Genomic DNA, 23,863 nt, shown 5'->3' with positions numbered 1-23,863 from the left:
GCACGTGAAGTCTCCGAAAAGGCTCCGTGCAACGATGTATAACCACAAAAACGTGCGGCTTGAGCAGCAAAAAGGTCCTTCTATTGTCGCGACTTCATCTTCCTCCAGGTGGCCTGTCGTTCTCACCGCCGAGAAGTCAGTACTGCTCCAAGATGACCCCGGAATTCGATAATCATCCGCTCGAGCACTTTGACGCCGTGGCTCAGTCATACGAGAAGAGCACTGGAGGTTGCACCAGAGAGCTTGCAGAGAGATTTGTTCCTCTCCTCAACATCACCAGCGACTCCGTCGTCCTCGACAACGCCTGCGGTACAGGAATCGTCACCGATGTGCTTCTTCAAAAGTTCGGAGACAAGAAGTTGCCCGAAATCCACGCAGTTGATGGAGCCCCCAAAATGGTAGAGATTTCAGAAGCCAGATTTGTTTCCAACAACAGGGTCCGATCTGCCGTCATGCCTGGCGAAAACCTGGACTTTCCAGATTCAACTTTCACTCACTCTATCACCAACCTCGGTTTTCTCTTCTTCGACGACGCTTCCAAGGCCGCAGCTGAGGTGTGGAGGACCTTGAAACCCGGAGGTATCGCCGTGGTGACGAACTGGAAAGAGCTCGGCTATCTGCCTGTCCTCCGAAAGCTTCAACAAGAAATTCGCCCTGAGGAGGAACCATTCAACGTACCTATCGAGCCAGAGTGGTTCGAGCCGCATCATACCGAGAAGATTCTGAGATCTGCCGGTTTTCAAGATGTTGGTATCCAGGAAATGGTGGCACACTGGGGTGCTGAGAGTTTAGATGAGGTCTCTTCTTCTGTCGTTCAAATGTTTGGCCCTGCGGTGTTCAGAGACTGGAGCGACGGTGACAGGAAGAAGGCAATGGAGATGGTGCCTTCAATTTTGAAAGACACTGCCGTTTCGTTGACTAGGAACGGAACGGACTGCGTTGGAGTTGAGATGAAGGCTATCGTTGCTATTTGTAAGAAATAGCGTTCGGTGTCAAGGCTATAAAGATGGGCTCTGTCGTTCAAATAGGAGACTTTGAATTGATAACATTGAACTCAGTGCTGTAAAACCATTATTAAATCATACCACACATAACCATCCGTTTATATCTGATTTCGTGACCACCCACTCCATTCCTCCAGGTCATGGCTATCTCTCCTGTAAAGGCGTATCATGAGTACAGTTTGAGACCTCTTCCAATATGGGTTCAAGTATTCAAGACTCGCCTTTCACAGACGGGTAACCCGGGCTTTCAACCCTCCTTGGATACGCAACGTCAGACTCGGATTCATCAGGACCATGTCCTTTTCATCGACGACAGCCTCGAAACGGAACTTCGAGAGCACTTCCACGAGCAGGATCTTCATCTCCAACATAGAGAAAGCCTTGCCGATGCATGATCGTGGCCCAAGTAAGAAACTGGCCATCGCGTTCGGGTCCGCCGCTTGGCCAGTCAGGTTGTCCCATCGCTCGGGCTTGAACTCGTCCACATCTGGGCCCCAGATCGCTGGGTTCTGGTTCAAAATGGACGGCATACACATGATCATTGTGCCTTTCGGTATGAGGATCCCGCAGACTTCGACATCATGCATCGGCTCTCTCCCCGTCGCAATCCCTGGGTTGTACAGCCGGAGGCTTTCCTTCAAGACTTTGTCGAGGTAGGGGAGGCTTTCCAGATCCACGAAGTCCGGGTTTGGCTTGCGTTCAAGAAGATTCAATACGTCCGCACGTAGCCGGTCTTGGATATCCGTATGGAGTGTGAGCGCGTGAATTGTCCAGACCAAAGTGGTAGCGGAAGTCTCGTGCCCGGCGCCGAAGAGGTTGAGAACATTTTCAAATAATTTCTCTTCTGGCCATAGCTGGCCTGTGGCACGAGACTCCGATATCATGTGCGAAAGCAAATCCGGTTTTTCGACGTCCTTGGCCGATTCTTCGGAGAGCTCAGACATCCGCTGACGAATGATTTTCCTAATTTCGGAACGAATTCTTTCCCTCGCAGAATTGAATTTGCGGTTCTCCTTGAAGGGAATCAATCGAACAGCGGGAAAGAAACCCGAAATCAACATCAGTAGCTGCCCAAATGTCGACGGATCGAACACGTCCTGGTAAGAGTCGTGAAAGACTGAAGGCTTGAGCGTAATGGACATGTCGGTGCCAGTTGAATAATAGGCAATTACATCTAAAGTCACCCTCGACCACATTGAAGAGACTATCGTAAAAACCGTGTCAGCAATTCTCGTCACTCAGCATCTTTGCAGCGTTGGCTGCCTTATCAAAGATGAGATATCCTTACTATCAATGATCGCAGGTTGTTGTTCAGTAAGTTGGCTGAGATGTTGGTTAAGCTGCTTTGCCATGTACTGAATCATCGGAATGAGTCTTTTTATTTTGTTCAAAGAGAACGGTGCTGTGATCCTGTTAGCCCCGCGAACAGGATGGCCAACTGCGTAGAAAACTTACGAGAGAACAGCCTTCTGTCGGCACGATGCTCCTCGCCTTCAGTAAACACGATGCCGTTTCCCATGACAGGAGTTTGTATCCTTCTCGTGATTTCTGGCTTCATAAAGGCGTTCGCTTTCGATTGAAAAATCTCCTTCAACGCATCAAGTTGTGTCACTAGCAAAGTCTCTGCGTTTCCAAGGCTGATGAAACGGATGAAAGGTTCTGTAGGCCACTTTCGCATCCAGGACAAATATGGCTGCCTGGGGTCCCCTGTGCGAAACTGATTGATGGTTTGCCCAAGTAGAAAGTGATGATTCTGCAGATGCATCAGCAAATCACTGTTTAATTTCCACGCCTTTTGGCTTTGACATTGGATCAGTTAATAGACTTACCGTCGGACCAGGTACGCGTCTAAGAGGCGATACATGAAAGGGGAAAATGACCATGCGATAGATGGCAGAAAAGAGATACCATGCAGCTAGGCAGCCCAGTAGGCTCCGGGCAACGAATTGCACTTTGGTGTGATGAAGATACGGGAGCACAGCAGTGGCAGCAAGGGCCAGAGAGCCATACTGCCACTGGGAGCTTTTCGACTGCATGTCCGCGGCCACAAGGCACAATGAGAGCTTTGGGACGATGGTTTTGATCTTGGCGTGACCTTTTCTGGGGAAAAATGATACGTGGAACGTACAACTTATTGGGAAGGCTGCCCTCAGAAGAGAGAGGCAAGCTTCTCCCTGGCAAGTGCTAGAATGGCTGCTTTAAAGATTGCTGAGCCCAGAAGTGGATGTTGTGCAACACCACAAGCCGATGTCCTCGCAACCACTTGGCCCGGAAACACCTGCCTTATTCCCATGAACTTCGAACTTTGCATGACTTTCTGGCGTATGAGAAGCCTTTTTCTAACTATTACGACGTAGGTTGATTTGATGGCCACCAATACGCCACAAAACTAGCCTTTATTCAGCCCTCTGCGTGATAACCACATGTTTGACGAAGAGAGACAGCATCTAAGCGATTGGAGGTGATTGGTTGCCCACACTGCAAAGCACCCAGAAGGCTGGTCACACAGCATAATCAAGTTGCAAATCGCTCGAATCACTAATAAACACTGAACGCCATCGTTTACTTCCTTTGTCATCTTGCAGATCAGTGCTCCAACCATGATGCAATGGCAGTTGGTTTGGGTTAATGCCAAGAACACCTTTGCTTCGTACGTCACAGAGAGCAATGTTCTAGACTCAGAAGCCAGTCGTGCATCGGCCGACAGCATATGTTGGGTGTTATTTCTATCTGGTATTTGCTACTAGATGGATCAACAATGTTGATGTGGAGGCAGGCCCTCAGTGCTCGTCAGCCTATCTCGGTAAGTCTCCTCCGCGAAGGCCAAGAACCGGTCGACGTCCCGAGCGGTTGACATGAAGCCGAAAGAGATTCTGACCGCACCCACAGGGGGCATCATGCGCATGTAAGCATCCAAAGATGAGTTCCTCTGTACCTTACTCAGAGTCAGTAATGCGGCTTTATCCAATTCAAACGCGGCTTCTCCAGCCCCTGGGTTGCAGAAGCACCCCGTTCTCAAAGAAATCTTTCGCTCAGAAGACTCTCTTGCGACGAGTCTCTCGTCGACTAATTTTCCAGAAGTGTCGAGAAAGTTGAAACAAATTGTACTGCCTCGAGACACGGTGTTGGTTGGCCCGTATATTCTTGCAATAGGTGAACCGTCGCTGTGTTCGAGGTCTCGTAGCCGATCGAGGCACCACCCTGTTAGACACCTAACCCTCGTGTCAATCAAAAACATTCCGACATCATCCAACCAATCGAGGCCGTATTGAACGTCAGGTATCGAAAGGAAGTTGACAGTGCCGTCTTCAAAGCCTGCTTCGTCGGGTGCCATGGCGTGCCAAGGCACTCCAACAGTAGCTGCTGTGATCGTTCCACCTGAAAACCAAGGGCGTGAGGTGGCAAGGCGAGCCAATGCATCGCGTCGAACTATGAGACATCCAACGCCAGTAGGATATCCAAAGAGTTTGTACCAACTGACGATCAGAAACTCTGGTTTAATGCCAGTGTCAGAAAGATCCAGCCTCGATGTGGGCAAGTATGCAGCAGCGTCCAACAAGACATCGTACCCCTGCTCTTGTGCAATGCGAACCCATGAGAGCGGATGCCGAACGCCACTGAAATTGCTCTGTGCAGGGTAGGCGAACAAACCACTGCGCCGCGGGCGGGCCGAACCACATTGGAACAAACCTCCCCTGCGACGGCTCAGGGCCGACATGAGATCCGAGGGATCGACTCGGAGCTCAGGTGCTCGGACCGGGACGTAGACGGTCTTCGCGTGGCTTCGACGGGCGAACTCCCGCAGCCCGTTCACGGAGTTGTGATTATCCGACGTCAACACAAGGTTGGTCCGCCTCTTGAACGGGTATGCCTCTGCAACCAGCCGTGCGGCACCCGTCGCGTTCGCGGTGAAGATTGCGGTGTATTCTTTCGGGGACGCATTGAGATAGTCGAGGACTCGGGCCCTCGCGTCTTCCACGAGACGGGTAGCGGACTGGCTTGTGGGGTTCGTCGAGTGAGGGTTGCCGAAGAGTGTTTGCCCGAGCCGGGACTCATGTGCTCGGATCTGGGATTTTGCAGCCAGACCGGCACCGGTGAAGTCGAGATAAAGATGACCCTGTTCGTCGAGGTAGCCATACTCGGTAGCCCGCAGTTCGTCTAGCCGAGATGTTTGGCTGTACTCTGGATAGGAATCTAGGATACTCCCCATTTTCGTGAATTAAGAAGAGAAGGTTTCTTGAAGATGCTAGAGATCCAAGAGCCAAAACAAGATAGAGACAATATGGAACAATAAACCTCAAACGAGAACGTTAGTTACCGAGGTGACAGACCTCCGGAAAACATGAGGAATTGACGGTATTTGTGCGGCCCAGCATGCATACCAGCTCGAATCCTTCAACCGATCGTCCGAACGAATATGATGACTCCTTAGTATCCTGAGCTAGTGAATTATCCCTACTGCACGACTTTACCGCCCTGGAGGGTTGCATTGTAGTACAGCCCGGGTCCTTGGGTTCCGACGACGTCTGGAACAAATTATCCTGTCCTATTGTTAGACACCGCTATCAGGTGATGGATTTGACTCAGGTACACAAGAAGCATTCCTTTAGTCATTAGGTACACCTATTACATGTGCGTTCTTGTGTTGTTCGATACTAATACGAATCTGGGTACTTGTCACATGGGTATAGATAGATATGTGTGTGTGAACCTTCGTGATGTAGCTCTTGCTGCCAAGGACAAGACTCTTGCTTGTCAAGTTCTGAACTGCATAATCACACAGAGAGAGGCCTATCTATGGAGACCAAGGTCTTGATATGGGGGCCAGTACCACGATGGTGGAGCTGAGACTTCATTTTAGGCTACAAAGTGACAGCTCGTCGCGAAGGATTGAGGGTATAGCCGCCATCCCCGCGCGGGAGATGACGAGCTGGACAACGTAGATCCATACATGTATCAAGGAGGGCTGGCGAAGGGGAAGAAGGAGACCCTCGGGCCCGGCTTAGCGCAGTAGATGATATGCAAGGGAGACTTCCACGGCCAGGCATACCAGTATGAGATGGTGTCTTCAATCGCTCTGCAGCATCACTGGAGTGGCCCTCCATTGGGGCTTCACCTATCAGGATTGGGGCGCGGCTTGCGAGGCTGCAGTATGCTTAATACAGCATCAAGGATGCGCGTAGATCAAGACATTCGGGACCGAGTGGTCAAAAGGATCCCGAAGATTATATACTAAGAAACATGACGAAAATATTCCGAGTGAAAACTGCGAGTCTAGGCTGCTGAAATTGTCATTGTGCCGCTTCATTTGAGGGGGTGAAAAGAGGAACAGCTGGCATGCATCTGACTTTCCCTACCTGCATCGTGAGCCCATTTGGCTGCATTTGCTGCGGGCCAACCCTAGACACTATTGTATGCGAGCTCAGGAAACCGAGCGGAGCGATTCCGGTTTCCTCAGATAGCGCCCAACATGTAAGCATCTCGTAACAGACATCGCATCGCCTATTGGTCTCTGTGCCTTTTTCTCCATTCAACTCTTTATCCCACAAATCCAGCTGCATCTTACGAAGGCGAGAGGCATGAAGATGGTGTGTAAGACGCACACACGCACGCCTACAGATGATGCCTGCTTGGGGGCCGCATAGGTCTGGACGCAAGTCGCTTGATTCAAGATTTTGATTGGATGCCGCGGAATCCATTACACCACGCCTTTCTTGACTGGAATAAATCTGCTTCGCCCCAAGTATCTCGCTCCAAGTGGTACCGAAGTACAGCTGACAGTTCAACTAGATCGGTAACTACGAACCAAATGAGAGAGTTCAGCTGAGGCACAGCAGAACGATGTCACGTAAAACCCTTGCTGATGGGTCCTGACAACTGATTGGCGCCGATTCGAGGACTACTGCTGACGATCGCAGCATTGGCATATCCATATGTCGTGAAGGCATCGAATTCGCTGTTGCTGCGTGAGCTGTGCTTGTGAGACATGCAGCTAGCCACCTCACGAGATGTGTGATACAGCAGCTCGGAGCTCCGAGTCCTGTGCAACCGTGGCACAGGCTGGATAATCTTACACAGCTTGTACACAAAATATACGTAAATCGGGATTTAATTTCTGAGCGCCACACCTAGTCTCGTAGAGTCAACTCCGATTCTACATTACATCCCAATGATCGGGAAGCTAAACGAAGGGGCTGGGGGACGGGACGTGGACGGACCGTAGACGGGTTGAAGGCCACGTCAACTAATGTGTCGTTCGGCGATGCCTTCGTATGGCGACCGGTAGCCATCCAGAAAATTCAAGATCCAAGATGGCTCGGACCACGTGGAAGCTGGAGACTTGTAGTAAAGATCTTTTTGAACGGGCTGGACGTGCCCTGAAGCTAAAGTGCATGCGTGCAGACTACGTACGTCCGTAAGATATCGATTCTTCAATTTCATGTGGCAACCAGATGCTGCAAGATTTCGGATGTAATTCTTCCTCGACAAATTGCATTGAATCTTATTCTCACTACATTGACTTCCACTATGCCTTTCCTAGGTTCTCAGGTGCCTCCGTGGCAGGACCCTCGGGGGTCACGTATGCCTTGGTCAACCCACCATCGACGACAAGATCGTGCGCGTTGACAAAACTGCTCTCGTCGCTAGCAAGGAAAACCGCAGCATGGGCTTGTTCAATAGCCTCGCCGAAGCGGCCTGTCGGGAAATGGACTTCTCTTCTGAAGCGCTTGGCCTTGTCATCCCCCAAAAAGTCCTGAAGCATGGGGGTGCTGCATAATGTTAGCTCGTGCAGATCACACTAACACGCAGAGCCATCTTGGTCGGAAGACTTACTTCAATGGCGCTGGGCAGATGGTATTGAAGCGATAGCCTAATAGAAACAGTATTAGCTTGTTTCACCCAAAGGCACCAGCTAGATGGTGGAACTTACCCTCTCTAGCATGGACAATGGCCATCTCTCGGGTGAAGGCCATGACTGCACCTTTGCTAGCAGTATAGGCAACTTGAGGAGTCGCTGATCCCACGATGGAAACCATACTAGCGGTGTTGATGATGCTGCCTTTCGTCTTACCATGCTTGCGCAACGATCGCACAGCATACTTGCTGCCGTACCAGACGCCCTTCACGTTGATATCAAAAGTCTTATCCCAGATATTGACCGGACACTCTTCCGCATCACCATCGCGTGGGTGCATGATGCCTGCGTTGTTGAAGATGACATCCAACCCACCCCAGCTGTCTAGGTGAGCAATAGCCTGCTCGACTTCAGACTCATTCGAAACGTCCACAAGGCGAGCTTCCAACCGCCCAGAAACGCTTCCTACAACCTCCTTAACGCGCTTCAGAGCCCTTTCAAGAACAGGCTGGTTGATGTCGGTCATGAGAATCGAAGCTCCCTCCCTCAGCATGAGAATGGAGGCTTCAAGACCAATGCCACTGTAGCGTTGCTGTTAACACTTCGTTCGCCAAAGGAAAAGCTTGAAAGAGTTATAAGCTACATACCCAGCGGCACCGGTGATGACGATGTTCTTTCCTTCCAGTCTTCCGGGCATGATGATGATCGCGAGATATAGCCTTTCTTGTGGAAGCTTGAAGATGCGTGACTGGTTCAATGGCTTTTTTCGGCAATGTCTTTGAGAGATCCGAGTTCAATTTGATAAGCAAAACTGAGATATACAAGATTCAAAACTTCAATTCCGAGAGTAGGTTCTTATGCATGAGATAAGAATGGATCTTCACTTTAAGGTAGCCTGCTGTACGTCCGATGATACATTTCAAGGAGCGCCAACCGCAATAAAGTCTGGTTTGATCTCAGTCCTAGGAGTCTGGCCTCCACATCCCCCGCCTCCCACCCTGTCTGCGCGGGTATTTTGTTATCCATGAATTTGGCTTCATTTTTGCAGGTGTCGTGTTTGCAGGACTAGGGTTCTCTGAGTTCCGGGGCCGGGGGTTCGTCAGACCGCGATCTCGTTGGCGGCTGAAGACACAGGAGACCGCGGTCTCGGCCGCGCGGAACGGAAGCGCCCGAATCGGTCTGATCGGCTCGGGTCGCGTGTACATCCATTCAGTATGACCGCCATTGCACAAGATGCGATGCGACATTGCTGACTAGGTATACTATCTGGTATCCATGTTCGTTATTACATGCGTGACAACATCATGTGTTAGATAGGCGTCTAAGAACGGCTAATCATATTTTACAAATTTTCGGATTTCTGTAAGAGTGCTTGCTTTCGTGGCTCTTGTTAAAGATGTCGGCATGGCAAAATTCACTAGCAAAGCTGTCTTCACAGACGCTTAGTATCAATATTCACTGGCTTCAATTGTTCATCTGAGGACGGTTATAACATAGTCACTCAGCATTTGTTTTTGGTTGTTTTCTTGCGCTAGTCTATGCTCAATTCACATATGTGGCCCTTAACTCTGGCTGCGCTTGACATGGCAGCTCTTCAGCTTCACGAAGAAGTCAAAACCCTTAGGCCCCAACGTGCAGCCAAGCCCCGACCTTTTCCATCCCGTCCACGCAAGGTCCTGGCAGTTTTCGTAAGCATTGGTCCTAATTTTTCAGCGTGAGGTTTACTTACAGGGTTGGGATAGTCGCAACGGTTGACGAAAACGGTGCCCGCCTGAAGGCTCTCCATGATCTCCTCACCGCGAGAGATATCCGACGTCCACACACTAGCTGTCAAACCATATTCGGTGTCATTCATCAACGATATCGCGTCATCGTCGCTCAGAACAAGAACAACGGGAATGATCGGGCCAAACGTCTCTTCCTGAGCAATCGTCATATCGTGGGTGACACCAGTAAGGATACGGGGAACGACGTAGTTGCCGTCGGGCGAAATATTCTCAAAGGTGATGTTCTGCGGAGTGACATCCTGAGCGCCTTTGGTAAGGGCGTCTTCAACCTGCTGTCGGATCGCCTCCTGTGCTGCCCTTGAGATAACAGGTCCAACAGTTGTGGACGGATCAAGGGGGTCGCCGAGTTTGTAGCTACCTTGCGTGAGTCTCAAATGCAAGAAGACATTCATAACCTGCAAGTCCAACTTACGTTTTCAATTCATCTTGTAGCTCCTTCACAAACGCATCATGGACATCCTTATGGACGTAGACCCGCTCGATAGCACAGCAGCTCTGACCGGAGTTGAACACAGCACCGTCCACCAATTGAGCTGCAACGTATTTCAAGTCGGCGTCGGGCCTGACGTAGGCAGGATCGTTTCCTCCAAGCTCAAGATTAAGCGGGATTGTTCGTCGCGCTGCAGCTTCGCGAAGTGCCAGGCCACCTGCGGTCGACCCAGTGAAACTGACTGCTTGAATCTCGGGGATCTTGACAAGTTCGCTGAGAACCTCAGGATCTCCAGACTGGATGACCTGGAGAACGTTCCTTGGTAGACCGGCTTCAGCAAATATCTCGGCGATTCGGGTCCCAACCAGCGGTGTTTGGGGCGACGGCTTCAAGATCACGCTGTTGCCGGCCAGGAGAGCCGGGACCAAAGCGTTCACAATAATAAGATAGGGAAACTGTGTCAGTGACGAGTGTCAGATATGCCTCAAGATCGACTTGGAAATCACACTCACGTTCCAGGCGAAGACGATGAGAGTCGGCCCCACCGGGACTCTCTTGATCCAACGTTTAAAGCCCGCCTCAGGGCGCCCAGGAAGATCGCTCAATGATTCTTCGGCAATTTCCAGCAGGTAGTCAGCGCGCTTTTGCATAGTCTCGATTTCCTTGTGACTGAAAGCGATCGGTCGACCCATCTGCTCTGTAAGCTCGCGGCCGAGAGCATGCTTACGCTCCTGGATCAGATTCAAACCGCGGACGACAATCGCCTTTCTCTCGGCCAGAGGCAACTTGGCAAACCCATGGAAAGCATTCTCTGAAGACTTGGCGACGGCCCTTGCTTCTCCAAGACTCGTGCTAGGGGTCTGTATGATGACCTTGTTGGTGACCGGAGATATGGTGCGAATGATCGATTCAGCCATGATGAAAGATGAAGGGTGCGTCTGCTCGAAGGTTGAATGAACTGTGGTTCGAAGTACAACACAGGCTCGAAAATTCACCGCGAATCGGTCCAATTTACAATGGGTTATTCAGGAGAATAACTATCTTGACATGCATATAATCGCGGGTAAATCTGCCTGTTGCATAAAGTGGACTCACTGCCAGCTAAACGCGGAGACCGCGAGCCACCCCGATCCAGAGATATTGAGGTCGCGCGGCTAGTGCCTTCTATGGCGTTGAAGTAGACTACCTGGGTGTCGTCAGACTGATCTCCCACGTGGCCAAAAAGCGTAGATTATGGGCAAGTGAAGTGGTTGTCGGAACAGCAGCGTTAGCCGCGGTGGGGTTTGGGAAGATCGCGGTCCTGGGACCGCGCTCTTTTGTGACTCCCGCACCGAACATGGCGGATGACGGACATGACTTGCAGACAACAAGCTCACGTTTTCTATGCGAAACTGAGACGTAAGAACTTCCGAGGGCCAACACAGCCGAATAAGAAGTCGTAAGTGCTCAATTAGGAAGTCAGAAGAAATCTGTTTACACGGTCAGTGCCAACAGCCCGGAGCTTATCAGTCGAACAAGTCGCGTTCGGATTGCCAACGATCGAAGATCGGAAGCTCAATCAAATCTGTCGGATTCCCGAAACTACGTCATCGCTAGTCCGAACTTACATCTTCACTTCGAAGCGATGGTCCAGCAACATGAGGCCCCATTGCGCTTTGCCCAAGGCAGTCAACATGCTGACCTCGCCGTACCGGATCAAGATAATATCGAGAGCTTACTGGCAGGCGACGATAAGGTCAGAGTAGCAGGAGTCGATGCAGATGGTATTCTTCGTGGTAAGATCATGGACAAGGACAAGTTCTTGTCTAGCGTTACCACAGGATTTGGGATGAGCTCCGCCATATTCGCATGGGACATTCACGACGTTCTATTCACAACCGATACGAAGATTGCAACCAGTGAAGATGGCTTTGCCGACTTCGTTGCGTACCCCGACCTCCAATCGTTTAGGAGGTTGCCCTCGGAGGACAACATCCCCTTCTTTCTTTTGCGGTTCTGTGTAAACGACAAGCCAGTATTCGCGTGCCCAAGAAGCATGATCGGCCAGCTTTGTGACAAGTTGGAAGCAGCTGGCTGTAAGGCACTTGCCGGAGGTACGTAAACTATGACGCAGCAGAACTCGCAGTAACCTTGATACTCACTTATTCTCGTCAGTTGAGCTCGAGTTCATGAACTTCCAAACACCCTCCGAAGATGGATATGGAGCGCCGGAGGGAAGACGAAATCTGGCCGTGTTCCTTGAGAAGAACACGCCAGGATCATTACGTCCTCTGACCTCAGGCATGTTTGGATATAGTACATCTCGTCCCGTTGCCTCTAAGAGATACTTCCACGATATCTTTGACTTCAATAAGAAAGCGAACTGTACTCTTGAAGGTTGGCACACAGAGAGCGGCCCTGGAGTTTTCGAAGCTGTAAGTTTTGTCGAGGTCTAAGATAATATGAGTAGCCACTGACATCTTGTCACTGACGAAGGCACTGAAAGTCAGTCCGATAGATCAAATGGCCGACAAAGTCTCCATTTTCAAGTGCGTTCCCGGAAACCTCTGAATACCCCCCCAGATTTTGACAGTTTCAGGTTGATCACCAAATCATTAGGCATCGAGCATGGAGTCACACCATGCTTCCTCGCTAAGCCTACCCAAGGACTACCCGGAAACTCTGGTCACATCCACATCTCCCTCACCGACCTGGATGGCAAGAACATCTTCGCCCGTGAAGGCCCTCCAGACGCAGCTGCGACGTGGACCGATATTGCCCAGTTATCTGATCTCGGCCGACACTTCCTCGCGGGTATTCTCATAGCACTACCAGACATCATGCCTCTTCTGGCGCCTTCCATCAACTCGTACAAGCGCCTGGTAGAGAATTACTGGGCTCCTGTCGACATCACCTGGGGCCTCGAGGACCGTCTTGCAAGCGTGCGCCTTATCGCTCCACCAGTATGCAAACCTTCGGCAACTCGATTCGAAGTTCGCATTCCGGGAGCTGACTTGCATCCGCACTACGCGCTTACTTCCATAGTGGCTGCCGGATGGCGCGGAGTCGAGAAGAAACTGGACATACCTGTTCCACCAGCCAAGATACAGCGTAGAAATGGCAGGCCAGAGTTGCTTCCGAATTCCTTGCATGATGCGACAATCAGATTCAAATCTTCAGAGAGCTTGGCGAGGGAGCTCTTTGGTAATGATTTCGTCGACTTCTACGCGGCTACTAGGGAGCATGAACTGAGGGTTTGGAAGGAGGCAGTCACGGACTGGTAAGTCAGTTGTCGACGACGTCAAGAAGAAACCAAGCTCATGTGATGATATCAGGGAGTTCCGACGCTATATCGAAGTTGCCTGAACGCAAGCAATTGTCTCTGAAACCATATTCTGTTCACAGAGGCTGAACGAGTGAAGTTTTAGCTTCGACTGAACTTGTTGTCTTTATGTACACTCTAGATTGTAGTTCCCGTTCCCAACTAGTGAAGAAAAGTCCATTACCTCTCACGATGACCCAGTCTGTTATACAAGGGCTTTACCCGAAGAAGTGACTCCTGATCGGTCTCGGTGTATTGACTACTCCTATTGGGGTTGTATTCAAGTTCAGTGTCATTGAGCCGTGCTGCTCGACAACCTTCGCATATCATGGCATCAGGTTGGTTCAGCATTCTTCCAGAGATCCATTGCATTAGCTTCCATGCAGCCTGAAGGAAGACCAAGTCCGCAATGATAATGGCCAGAATCATGACCCCCGGACTCTTGGGTTGTGGAACTGAGCAGAGATATTGGGCGACTATCGTCGCATTCCTACATGACAACTCTCCCATCTGCGATGGGAATGTCTTGTAGGCATCGTATAATCGAGTGAACTTGAAGTCGTCGCCTGGTGACGGGATATTGCTGTATCGACCTCCGTCTTTTGCTTCGAAGGTGCTGGTGTTGTTCAGGAGGGCTCCTTCGTCCCTAAAGTTGTCATCCGGGGCTAGTACAGCATACTTCAAACCTTCATTGTCAAGTAAAAGGTTCGGCGCATCGCAGTTGCCTAAGTCAAGGGCGAAGACCGAGTGCATGATCTTGGCGAAGTGAAGGCCTTCGGTGATTGACGGCGAGCCCCAAAACTGATCTTGTGTCAGCATCCCAGCATCAGGTCAATTCAGCTGAGGGGGATGCCTACTTTGCCGTTGTTGTAAACCACCACTTTATCGGCGCCATCCATACCAAGATGATAGACCTTGGCGTCTGCAAGACCAAAATTCCAGTTCAGTTTGAAGAAGTCCTCAGAGTGAAGGCTGTACGATGGTAAGTATCTCCATGTAAGATTCAGTACTTGTCAAGTGGTACACTGACTCTTTTACCAACTCGTTCTCCGTATATGTCAACTCAGCGTCGTTGATGAAACGGTCTGGAGGTAGGGTAGCTTGGGCGGCCGCCGCCAGAACCCCCGTGAAGTACGCATTCGAGAGTCTTGTTCCCCACCATACACTGGCGCTCTTGTTGTAGTTGTCGTCGATGATGTACTCGTACGTGCTAACCGACCCAAAGTATTCTGCTCCGAGGGTGACATCGGCAACACCCGAATCATAGACGACGGTGCACCGCAATGTTGTCGCGACGGTCGATCTCTTGAACGAAAACCACCATGAGTTCGCCCCAGAGTTTGGGCTTCTGGCTAGAAGAAGTTTGAGCTCGCTCACTCGGCAGTTATCCAGCGTGGTGTTCTTGTAGCCGATGGCGGGCAGGGTGCTCGCCACATGGGTGTCGTTGCCGGGTATGTTGATCTTCTTGACCGTGTACTGGAAACCGAGATTCGAGGTGTAAAATGAGCTTCCGACCGCGAGCATGTATGGCTGACATTCTGCATCCATGTCGTGCTCCCAATTGAACGGTCGTTTGTGAAACCATCTGTCTGAACGTCAGGCATCAAATCGCTTGCATTGGACTATGCGTGTACCTTGAGTTAAACTTTTGTTCCGTTTCATTCAGATTTCCGGTGTAAAGAGTCTTGGGATAGTACCCGTTAGAGCTGAGATTCACTAGAGAAAATATGACGGCCAGAACAATGCCTCCAATGATGACAACAGGCGTGAACCACCGAAAGGGGTACGGCCTGGTGACTGAGTACTCGAACCACGATTTGTGCATCTCTGCCAACTCTGCCAAGTCTCGGAAAGATGTGAGACAAGAGATTAATCCGCAGATGAGACAGGCGGGATTACGCTCGTTTTTGAAACGCGCAAGTGTGAAATTGTATGCACAATCGCGGGCGGAGACGATCAGGCTGCTGTGCCGCAAGTTAACTCATCAAGCGGCAGCATGAAGGAATCCTACTGCATACTGTAGCCTAAGATTATTGAATTGCACCAATCAAATGACTACAACTGATCAATACTGATGCTGATCATCGACCTTCCTGTTGCTGCAAGGGTACTGAGGTGCGTGAGAATCAGGCTCTACAGCACCATTCTCGGACTGGGTGGTGGGGCTATTTTTGAGCTCTTTGTACGATTTGTCATTTATGAATACTGGATAGACTATCGAGTCACATCAATCTAAATTTTCTTTCTTATCTACGCTGGTGATTGAGACATTCGTTGACGACTGGACTGAGGGCCATCGCCGTGCCGTATATTCGTAGCTACGCAAGATTCTTCTATGAACCAGTCTCGATGAATAACCTGGCACTAAGAGAGTCTAGAGCAGATTAATAACCGTCTAACAGATTTTATCTTTCTAAGGGTCACAGGACACGCCTGCAGAAGTCTTCCATAACTTGCATTTGCTTACTATTGCAATACTCTGTTAGGAAGGTCTTGGAACTCGTTACTTCGGGCAATTAACGATGGACTGATTCGGTGCCCGATCGGTCGCATTTGCTGCTTGATTTGGGATGACTCTGAAATTTGGTCTGTTGTCTTGGTTCGGATGAAAGAGTGAGCCTTCACGTGGTTGAGCTGATGGAAACTTCAATGGAGACTGTGTCGTATATGAGAAGTTGTGGTTAACAAATACAATTCTCTGCGCAATACAACAGAATGCAGCCATCCTCATTTTCTTTCTATCACCAGACCCAGGGAGTACGCATTTAACATTCAATATTCTGAGAGGATAAACTTCTGTCTTTCGAAACTTCCTGGACTAGGTTTGAATGAAATCGCCTGGATCATCAAAACGTTGAGCTGTTTGGATACCACCTTAAGCACAAGACATCTCAAATTATCCTGTGTTCGCTGACACTGAGGTACGTAAGCAAAGCGCACTTGTGCGTCATGCAACCAGTATCGTGCTCGCTGACACTCCGTCGTGATAACTCGACTGTACGTGACGCTTCCCCATATCCACCATACGCTTAAATGGATCGACTGGGGAATGCTCATCACCCCGCACTCTTGAACTTGGCATCCGGCTTGACCTCTTTGAATTGTTCTAAATCTGGCATGCAACAACGTCAACACCAGAATCGGTGTCGGGATGTCCCTGTTGGGACCGGGAATAGCTAGTTTGGCCAATCCGATACAATTCCGCGCTGGCTCCGGCTCCAAGTGGGTCACGAGGGTCTTCATGAATCGGCAGACCGCGCTCGACAACCCCCGCAATATTCTCTTATCAGGCCCACGCAAAACATCACGTTGCCCAACTTCCAGCCAACAAGTCTAGAGGAAACTGTTGCCTGAACATATCAGCTCGTCACAAGATATCTGAGGCTCTGTTCTCTGACCCGGACTTATACCAACACTTCGTTTCGAACCGGTGGTGGATGCTCCGGTCCATCCGTCCGACGCGGCTCCGATGTCGTCGAAACCCCGCCGCACCCTCGCCGGGCCCATCTTTCGCGTCCGCACCGGATGTCTAACGTGCCGCGGTCGGAAGAAGAAGTGTGACGAAACTAAACCGCGGTGCCGCGGCTGCGAGCGGAACAAGCTCGACTGTCGGTGGCCGCCGTCCGCATCTCCCAAGAGCGCCCCGCCGACTGCCCCTGCAGGAGAGACCGCGGAGCCGCGTCGAGGGTCTAGCTCATGCACTTCAGCCGCTGCGGATGGAATGCCGCCTCGGCAACCGCATACTTCGCCGATCCTTCCCAATGCATCGCCATCTCAGTCAGTTGAGCTTTCAGATGCAGCCTCAACAGACTCAAGTCCCAGGCCTCCATCCCGAGCCACTGCGGTAGACCCGAACGAAGCTGTCGCTGGCCAAACGCCTCCTGAAAACCCCCTTGACTTCTTGGCGTCGCTGGACTTTCTATCCTTTACTCCCAACGCCCAGGCCCAGAGCCACAACCATGATGAGGAGGATCCTGAAAGTCCGCCAGCAAACATGCTCTCACATCTCCGGGCCCCTGCTAGTCCAGTGAACCAAGTTCCAAGGACGTTGTCCTTTCTTCCTGGGAGTGATGACAGCTTTTCAGTCGACCTACTAAGCCACTACTTGGCAGCGACAACAATTAGTATGGCAAATGGCTCGACTATCGAGAACCCGTTCAGCGAGCAGTTGATACCATTGGCGTTCAGCAGCGACCTCGTGCTGCAGCTTCTTTTGGCTCAGAGTGCAGTCCATAGAGCGGCAAAGTCTTTGAATGACTTGGACAGTGTTGCCAATGACTATTACAACAAGTCCCTCCGGCTTTTTCAACGGAACCTCTCCAAGGCCATGGTTGGCCAGAATGGAGAGCAGACATTGTTACTTGGAATCGCTGCATTAATCATGTGCTTCATCGAGGTAGGTTGCTATTGCTGGAATCCTTGCCACATCAGCCCAGTCGCTATCTGAGTTCCCTTTCCCTTTGCCGCCGCTGTTGAAGCCACAGGAGTCTCGTAGTACACTGTATACTAACAACTAGAACAGACAGCTAGAGGCGACATCAATGGCACAACGTACGATCACCTCATGGCGGCGCAATCTCTCATCATACCATCTCTACCCCTCATAAATACTCTGCCAAAAGCGATGAGACAATTCCTCATAGAGTATTACGTTTACACAGCTACATTGAGCATGATCTCCATTGATGCCCGGCTGAGCGACCAACTATTTCTCAGCAATGAACTCGCCCTTCTGGCAACAGAGCTTGTGGCTGAGTCTTACGTCGGTAACCTGTGCGGTTGCTGGTTACCCCTGATACTTTTGATACCTTCAATATTTGACCTCGGGCGGCGGTTCAAATCCCTCGATAACGCGGCAGAACGGCGGCCCTCAACAGATGACTTCCTCTTATTCTCGCAATTACAAAATCAGATACAGAACTGGACTCCGAATGCAGCTGTCACTGCGGACGTCGCCTTAGCAGGGCTCATATACCACAAGGCTTTACTTTTATATCTCTATACGGCCTTACATCCTCTCTGTGGTGAAGAACATGGGATTATGGCGATGGCAATTCAGACCGCATTGACTGAGGGACTCTCACATCTTGCGCAGCTCGACCCAACTGTGCGTGTCAACACTAGTCTGTCATGGCCGATTGCCGTTATTGGCTCTTGTGTAGCAGATCAAGGTCAGCGTACCTTCCTGCGTGAGCGACTTGGACATACATTTGCTGCGATTGGGCTTGGGAATATTCACCAAACATCAGTTCTATTACAGCATGTGTGGGAGGATGAAGATGCAGCAGCTATCAAGGCAGGACCCTGGAATATCTGTCGGGTGATGAACGAGAACCAGATTTGGATTTCTTTTGCTTGATGGTCCAACTCGGCGTTATGAATATTCAAGAGGGGTCATATCGGCCAGGCATTACGTGGCATGGAAAAGGGTAAAACGAAAGGAAATCAAAAAGGAAACCATGGGCAGTGGACTGGCATACAAAAAGATATCAAATGCTTTGAAGAGCGTTGCAATTGCCATTCGTTTTACCAAATATGACGGCTCTTCATCAACGCATGCGTATATGACGTATCTGCGGATTCGTATCTATTTTGCAGATTTCGTGCATCATTTGAATTATTACATCCATCTATCACCAGCCCTTCCACGGCACCCATGTATCCTGTACCACATCGTTCTCGTCAACGACGTAATAGACGTAGAACGCTGCGGCGGTGATGCATGAATGCTGAACGTAGAGGAAGACCTTGTCGCCAACTTCGAAGTTGGCTTCAATGTCTCTTCGCTCTGGCTCGGCATTCTTGGAACCATACTCTTGAACCTCGCCAATGATTCCGTGCTCTTGGGACATGCGGACAACAGCCCAGCCAGGCTTGCCCACCACTTTGCCAAAACCAGGGAATTGGCCGGCCTCTTTAGAAAGAGCCACTGTGCCTGCATTGACAAGAGCCTCGTTGCGCTCAGGGTACACACTGCACACTTCGGTAACTACCCTGACAGACTGGTCCTCGATTTCAACTAGTCCTGTGCTCACTTGCTGGAGGTCGTTCGTGGGGAAGTTGCCTACGTTGTTTGTCAGGATTGGGCCGTTCACTATTTTCTCACATGTACTTACCAGCGTGCAACTCCAGAGTAACATTTGAGGGAATGGCTGTCTTCAGAGTGCCGACAACATGGGCGGTCGGCGTAGCGCCCACTGACAGGGTCAACTTCTGCTCGCCGACGATCAACTTCGCCGCGGTGAGAACGCTGTTGATCTCATCGGCAAGAACCTTCTCCGCCTCCTCTTGCGTGCGGCATCCGTAGGAGTGTCCAGCGTGGCAGTAGAAGCCGTAGAGAGACACTGTTGACGATTCGTTTACTCTCTGAACGAGCTTCTGAAGACGATCGCTGCTGAGAGGGACACCAGCTCTCTTGCTACCGACATCCAGTTTGATGAAAACGTCCCAGGGTGCGGAAGATGCCTCGGGGTTCTTGTTGGCGAAGTCTTCCAAAAACGAAAGTTGTTTCTCGTGGTCGATCATGACAAGAATCTTGACCGATTTGCGAAACTCGGACAAAAACGGGATCGCGCTCGGCCGCAACGGAAGTCCATAGAGCACCTAACCAAAGTGATCAATCATGTGAGCTAATCGCCGTAGACTTAGTCGGCTGCCTACCTCTTCGAGAACACCTTCTTTTGCCAGCGGCAGAAGACCGCGAATCTCTGACAGAGTTGATGCTACGGTCTTGTTGAATTTGCCATTTCCAAGCATCAACCGCGTTACTTCTGTAGTCTAATTAGTTCACATAGTTAGAAAACACAATCACAAAATTTCCCTCAATAGCAAAACTCGCCTTCAGCGTCTTCACGTGGGGCCGGAAAGCGACTCCTGCCTTATCAACATCCTGGTGTAACCTATCCACATTTCTCTGGATTACGGGAAGACTGAGTACGAGAGAAGGCGTAGGCAGATCGCAGGCTTTAGAGCCGATGAAGGAGCGGTGATTCTCGAGTCCGTAGTCCATTGTGCGTGACTTGTCGTTGAAGGTGATTACAAGTTGAGCACATATGCAGGCACCGGGTCCGCCGAGTTAAATATGTGGCCGACAGCTTTCCCGCGGACCTGCTATCGTGGGGTTAGAGCGCGCTGGCGAGTAAGTGGAGCGTTTGTTATGCTGTTTTTATGCAAGATCATATGAAGTGCTAGAATCACTAACATTATCTGTATTCGAGATAACACAATTCCGGTCGAGTTAATGAAAGATTCAGTACTAATTGCTAGGCGAGGTTTAGCCGATGGAAGGCATGCAATAGCAATGGTGCACAAGCCGCCAACAACCCGAATCCCCGCTCCTCACTCAAAGTCGACAGATCTAGCTAATTAACGAGGTATTTCTTTGCGCGCCCAAAACGCCGACAGCGGGCGGCAACGAGCGCGGCAGCACTGGGCATAAGTTTGTAATTCTCCGGCTCCGGGCCCGGCAGCTTTAAGCGCGGGAAACGTTCCACCCACGGGGAAAGGGGTAAATACGATACCTAAACTGCAATCCAAATGCGTGGTCCCAGTCTGAGACAAGTTGAGGAGTATTAATGTTCAATCGAGGACGTCAAAAACCTTGGCGCTGGTATATTTCGACAGTGGTTTTTGCTGACATGCACAATTCATAAACTTGACCGGGCCAATGTGTGCACTCAATGTCACATCATGTAAACATATTGCTTTTTTCTGATGAGTTTCCCCCTTTTAGCCGGCACAGCCGAACTACTGATAAACAGAATTCGTTTCTGTTCGCCCCCTAAAGCGTTCTACTCTTCACATTCAGAATCATACATTGTGTTCTCGCTTCAGCAAACATATATTAGCACTGCAAGACAACCTTCAAGTATTCCTTCTGTCCCCGACACACTGAAGATGGGGGTATCACTCGACTCCATGCCGCCAGAGATTCTGGTGAACATTTGCAATTGCTTGTACGACGATGACTGTGCTGGCAGCCTGGCAGCCTTTGCTCTGGCAAGCAAAAGGAACCACTCCATGGCCAAGTACCCTCTGGCCCGCACCATCAAGTTCAAACTGCGCCCGGAAACAACCAAAGGCAACAATCCGCTGCCCAAGCTAGTTGAAAGGCACATCGACAAGCTTCGCAGGAATGGCACCTTCGCCTCGGTGCGGCGTCTTGTGATAGACCGGATTCCGCCCCGAAAGAAGCTGTTCCGACCCAAGCAAGAATCGGAACGAGAGCAGTCCCTCCTGTCGTCTTTGGAAATGCTCGGGGAAGACGATAGCAAGCCGGAGAGCTACATCACATACCACTACGATCACCTGTACGATGACGAGCGGCTGAAGAGGCATGAGCACAATCGCGACCAACATTACTGGGCGTCCTTAGCCCACCTCATCACCCAGTTGCCTGGCCTGACGGATCTTCTTTTTGCTGTTCGTCGCCAGTTCCCGCGTTGCATGCTGCAAGCGGTGCACAGCACAACTCCTCAATGCAGACTTCACCTGCGATACTTTCGGCTCCACAGCGTTCTCGACGAACGTCTTGATCCCTACGACATTGAGCTAGCTAGCTCTCCGTGCCTGCACAGCATTCAATGCAGTTATCCGGACTGGGATGAAGAGCTAAGTGTTTACGAACGAGAGGAAGAAGACGGAGAGCCGTAAATCAGGAAGCACAACATCCACAATGCAGCTGTCATGGGCTTGGTTACCCAGCTCGCCCCGGCGCTGAAGCAGGTGGGGTTGCAGTTTCCAGTCAGCAGACACAAGCAACCCATTCCTCTACACCGATTCAAAACTCTCAAACTTCCTGGAGACGTTGTACGGATATCACAGGGGTGTCTACAGTCTTTGGACATATCGGGAATGTGTTCTGTAGGCGTGGACAAAAGCCTACTAGAGGCGTGGAGCGCCTGTACAGACCTGACCGTTCTTCGACGCTTGCACATCGAGCACGTATTGCAACAGGAGGCCGTTGAGTTTCTAGACACTTGTCATCTGCCTTCTTTGAAGTCGTTGTCTATTTCTGCGGATCCGTACCGATTAGAAGATACAGACGACTATCTTGGATGTCTAACCGCCTTTCTACGCAACGTCTCACCTCGCCTGATCTCTCTCCGATTACGAAATTGGGCCCCGTCGATCACTTTGTCGGCGGCTTTGGGCAGGCATCTCCGAGCTCTAGACATCAAAACAAGTAGGTGGTACTCAGCAATGTCATACCCTCTTGGCGCAGACAGCGTAAATGACATATTCGAGTTGAGCCCATTCCTCGAGGAACTGTCTCTTTCAATCCGTCGTACCAAAGGAGATGCCGCGGAGGTTGCTGTTTACAAAGCGCTGGGCAGATTTTGCAGATTGCGCAGATTGTTCTTGGAACTTATGGTACTGGAGCCACCTGTGAATTCTGGAGAAGTCGAGATGCATTTGGGATCAACAGATTCTCAAGATCGCGACATGTTCTCGAACCCTACCGAAGACAGCAGTGAAGATGAATGGGATGAAGAATATGGAACAGATGATGATATCGAAGGGGATGAGTGGTTTCTTCCCTTTACAAGAAGCCAAATGAAGGACCTCCTCATCAGTGTGGCTGTCGACAAAGACTTGGCGGTGGCCATATTCAACCTCATATTGACTTCCGGAGGGGCGGGCCGTCTGCCAACTTTGGAATTCCTCGAAATTCTAGTCGGTGGCTGGTATAGACGATTCAAGCTGATCCACGACGCGATGTGCAAAGTGATCCAGCCGTACTGTCTTGTTCTGGGTCAACCGTACATCGTCAGACGAGATCCCCGCCGCGAAGATCGCCCGGAGCCGCGTGTACTGGAGACAACGGATCGCTGGACAGACTGCGGGCTCAGATCTGAAGCTTATGCCGAGGCGGATCATGACCAAGGCCCGCTGGAGCCTGTATTCAGAGAACTTTGGCCTGAACGGTCAGACCCAGAGTCTTTTTGGTGGAGCAAGGACTGGCACAGCTTTCCGCTGCATGTTGAGGTGTAGTTTTAAGGGTATTGTTTTCGGCTAGCACTTTTCCCTTAATGGGTTCCGGAGCGAAGTAAAACGCAACATTTACTTTGCCAGATTTCCAGCCCCAAGAGGTTTCAACACATATTAGTAACCCTTATGTTAACTAATTTATCATGAGAAAATTTGCAATACGTCTGCATGGAAACAGATCTTAGAAGGGCATTCTCTAACCATCCAGAGTGAAGTTGGTTAAGGGTCTTCTTTTTTGGATATCTAGTCTCATAGAGCATGTGCTGTTGCTAGACATGGCGAGATGTTAAATCAATAGGTTAATCTTTCATTTAAAGAATGATGATGAACTGGTGCCCGGCTCTGAGTGAGCTTTATGGCGAATTTTTCACTTGAGGAATGATCACAAACAATGGGGTCGGGTTGCTGCAGTGTATTGCGCATCAAGTTGCTGTTGTAGACGGGTTTCTGATTATTCAGCTGGCCAACGGTTGATTGGAAAGCCTCACAGTCATG

The 23,863-nt window shown here is 50.4% G+C and overlaps 8 protein-coding genes across 8 annotated transcripts; 3 read left to right on the top strand and 5 right to left on the bottom strand.

The window, feature by feature from the left end:
• Positions 1-152: 152 nt before the first annotated feature.
• CkaCkLH20_03724 (methyltransferase type 11) lies at positions 153-983 on the top strand (the record flags this gene model as incomplete). Its single annotated transcript, XM_038886443.1, has 1 exon — positions 153-983. One exon carries the CDS (start codon positions 153-155, stop codon positions 981-983), a length of 831 nt encoding a protein of 276 aa, XP_038748285.1.
• Positions 984-1,228: 245 nt separating this feature from the next.
• Positions 1,229-5,214, bottom strand: CkaCkLH20_03723 (cytochrome P450; the record flags this gene model as incomplete). Its single annotated transcript, XM_038886442.1, has 4 exons — positions 1,229-2,208; positions 2,293-2,406; positions 2,460-2,627; positions 4,695-5,214. 4 exons carry the CDS (start codon positions 5,212-5,214, stop codon positions 1,229-1,231), a joined length of 1,782 nt encoding a protein of 593 aa, XP_038748284.1.
• A 2,316-nt stretch (positions 5,215-7,530) lies between these two features.
• Positions 7,531-8,557, bottom strand: CkaCkLH20_03722 (short-chain dehydrogenase reductase family; the record flags this gene model as incomplete). The annotated part of the gene is made up of 4 exons (XM_038886441.1): positions 7,531-7,774; positions 7,839-7,875; positions 7,936-8,441; positions 8,508-8,557. 4 exons carry the CDS (start codon positions 8,555-8,557, stop codon positions 7,531-7,533), a joined length of 837 nt encoding a protein of 278 aa, XP_038748283.1.
• Positions 8,558-9,422: 865 nt separating this feature from the next.
• CkaCkLH20_03721 (aldehyde dehydrogenase family) lies at positions 9,423-10,994 on the bottom strand (the record flags this gene model as incomplete). The annotated part of the gene is made up of 4 exons (XM_038886440.1): positions 9,423-9,536; positions 9,590-10,001; positions 10,060-10,532; positions 10,590-10,994. The coding sequence occupies 4 exons, from the start codon at positions 10,992-10,994 to the stop codon at positions 9,423-9,425; spliced, it is 1,404 nt and encodes a 467-aa protein (XP_038748282.1).
• Positions 10,995-11,701: 707 nt separating this feature from the next.
• CkaCkLH20_03720 (glutamine synthetase) lies at positions 11,702-13,340 on the top strand (the record flags this gene model as incomplete). The annotated part of the gene is made up of 4 exons (XM_038886439.1): positions 11,702-12,170; positions 12,232-12,491; positions 12,553-12,605; positions 12,656-13,340. 4 exons carry the CDS (start codon positions 11,702-11,704, stop codon positions 13,338-13,340), a joined length of 1,467 nt encoding a protein of 488 aa, XP_038748281.1.
• A 256-nt stretch (positions 13,341-13,596) lies between these two features.
• CkaCkLH20_03719 (uncharacterized protein) lies at positions 13,597-14,902 on the bottom strand (the record flags this gene model as incomplete). Its single annotated transcript, XM_038886438.1, has 4 exons — positions 13,597-13,643; positions 13,696-14,179; positions 14,236-14,350; positions 14,409-14,902. 4 exons carry the CDS (start codon positions 14,900-14,902, stop codon positions 13,597-13,599), a joined length of 1,140 nt encoding a protein of 379 aa, XP_038748280.1.
• A 4,109-nt stretch (positions 14,903-19,011) lies between these two features.
• Positions 19,012-20,387, bottom strand: CkaCkLH20_03718 (uncharacterized protein; the record flags this gene model as incomplete). Its single annotated transcript, XM_038886437.1, has 4 exons — positions 19,012-19,442; positions 19,495-19,981; positions 20,039-20,148; positions 20,213-20,387. The coding sequence occupies 4 exons, from the start codon at positions 20,385-20,387 to the stop codon at positions 19,012-19,014; spliced, it is 1,203 nt and encodes a 400-aa protein (XP_038748279.1).
• An 887-nt stretch (positions 20,388-21,274) lies between these two features.
• CkaCkLH20_03717 (uncharacterized protein) lies at positions 21,275-22,030 on the top strand (the record flags this gene model as incomplete). Its single annotated transcript, XM_038886436.1, has 1 exon — positions 21,275-22,030. One exon carries the CDS (start codon positions 21,275-21,277, stop codon positions 22,028-22,030), a length of 756 nt encoding a protein of 251 aa, XP_038748278.1.
• Between the last annotated feature and the right edge of the window lie 1,833 nt (positions 22,031-23,863).

The sequence above is a fragment of the Colletotrichum karsti genome (assembly GCF_011947395.1).
Source record: "Colletotrichum karsti strain CkLH20 chromosome Unknown Scaffold9, whole genome shotgun sequence".
Classification (NCBI taxonomy): Eukaryota; Fungi; Ascomycota; class Sordariomycetes; order Glomerellales; family Glomerellaceae; genus Colletotrichum; species Colletotrichum karsti.
The sequence above is the reverse complement of the archived record's forward strand: the minus strand, read 5'-3'. Positions and strand labels throughout refer to the sequence as shown.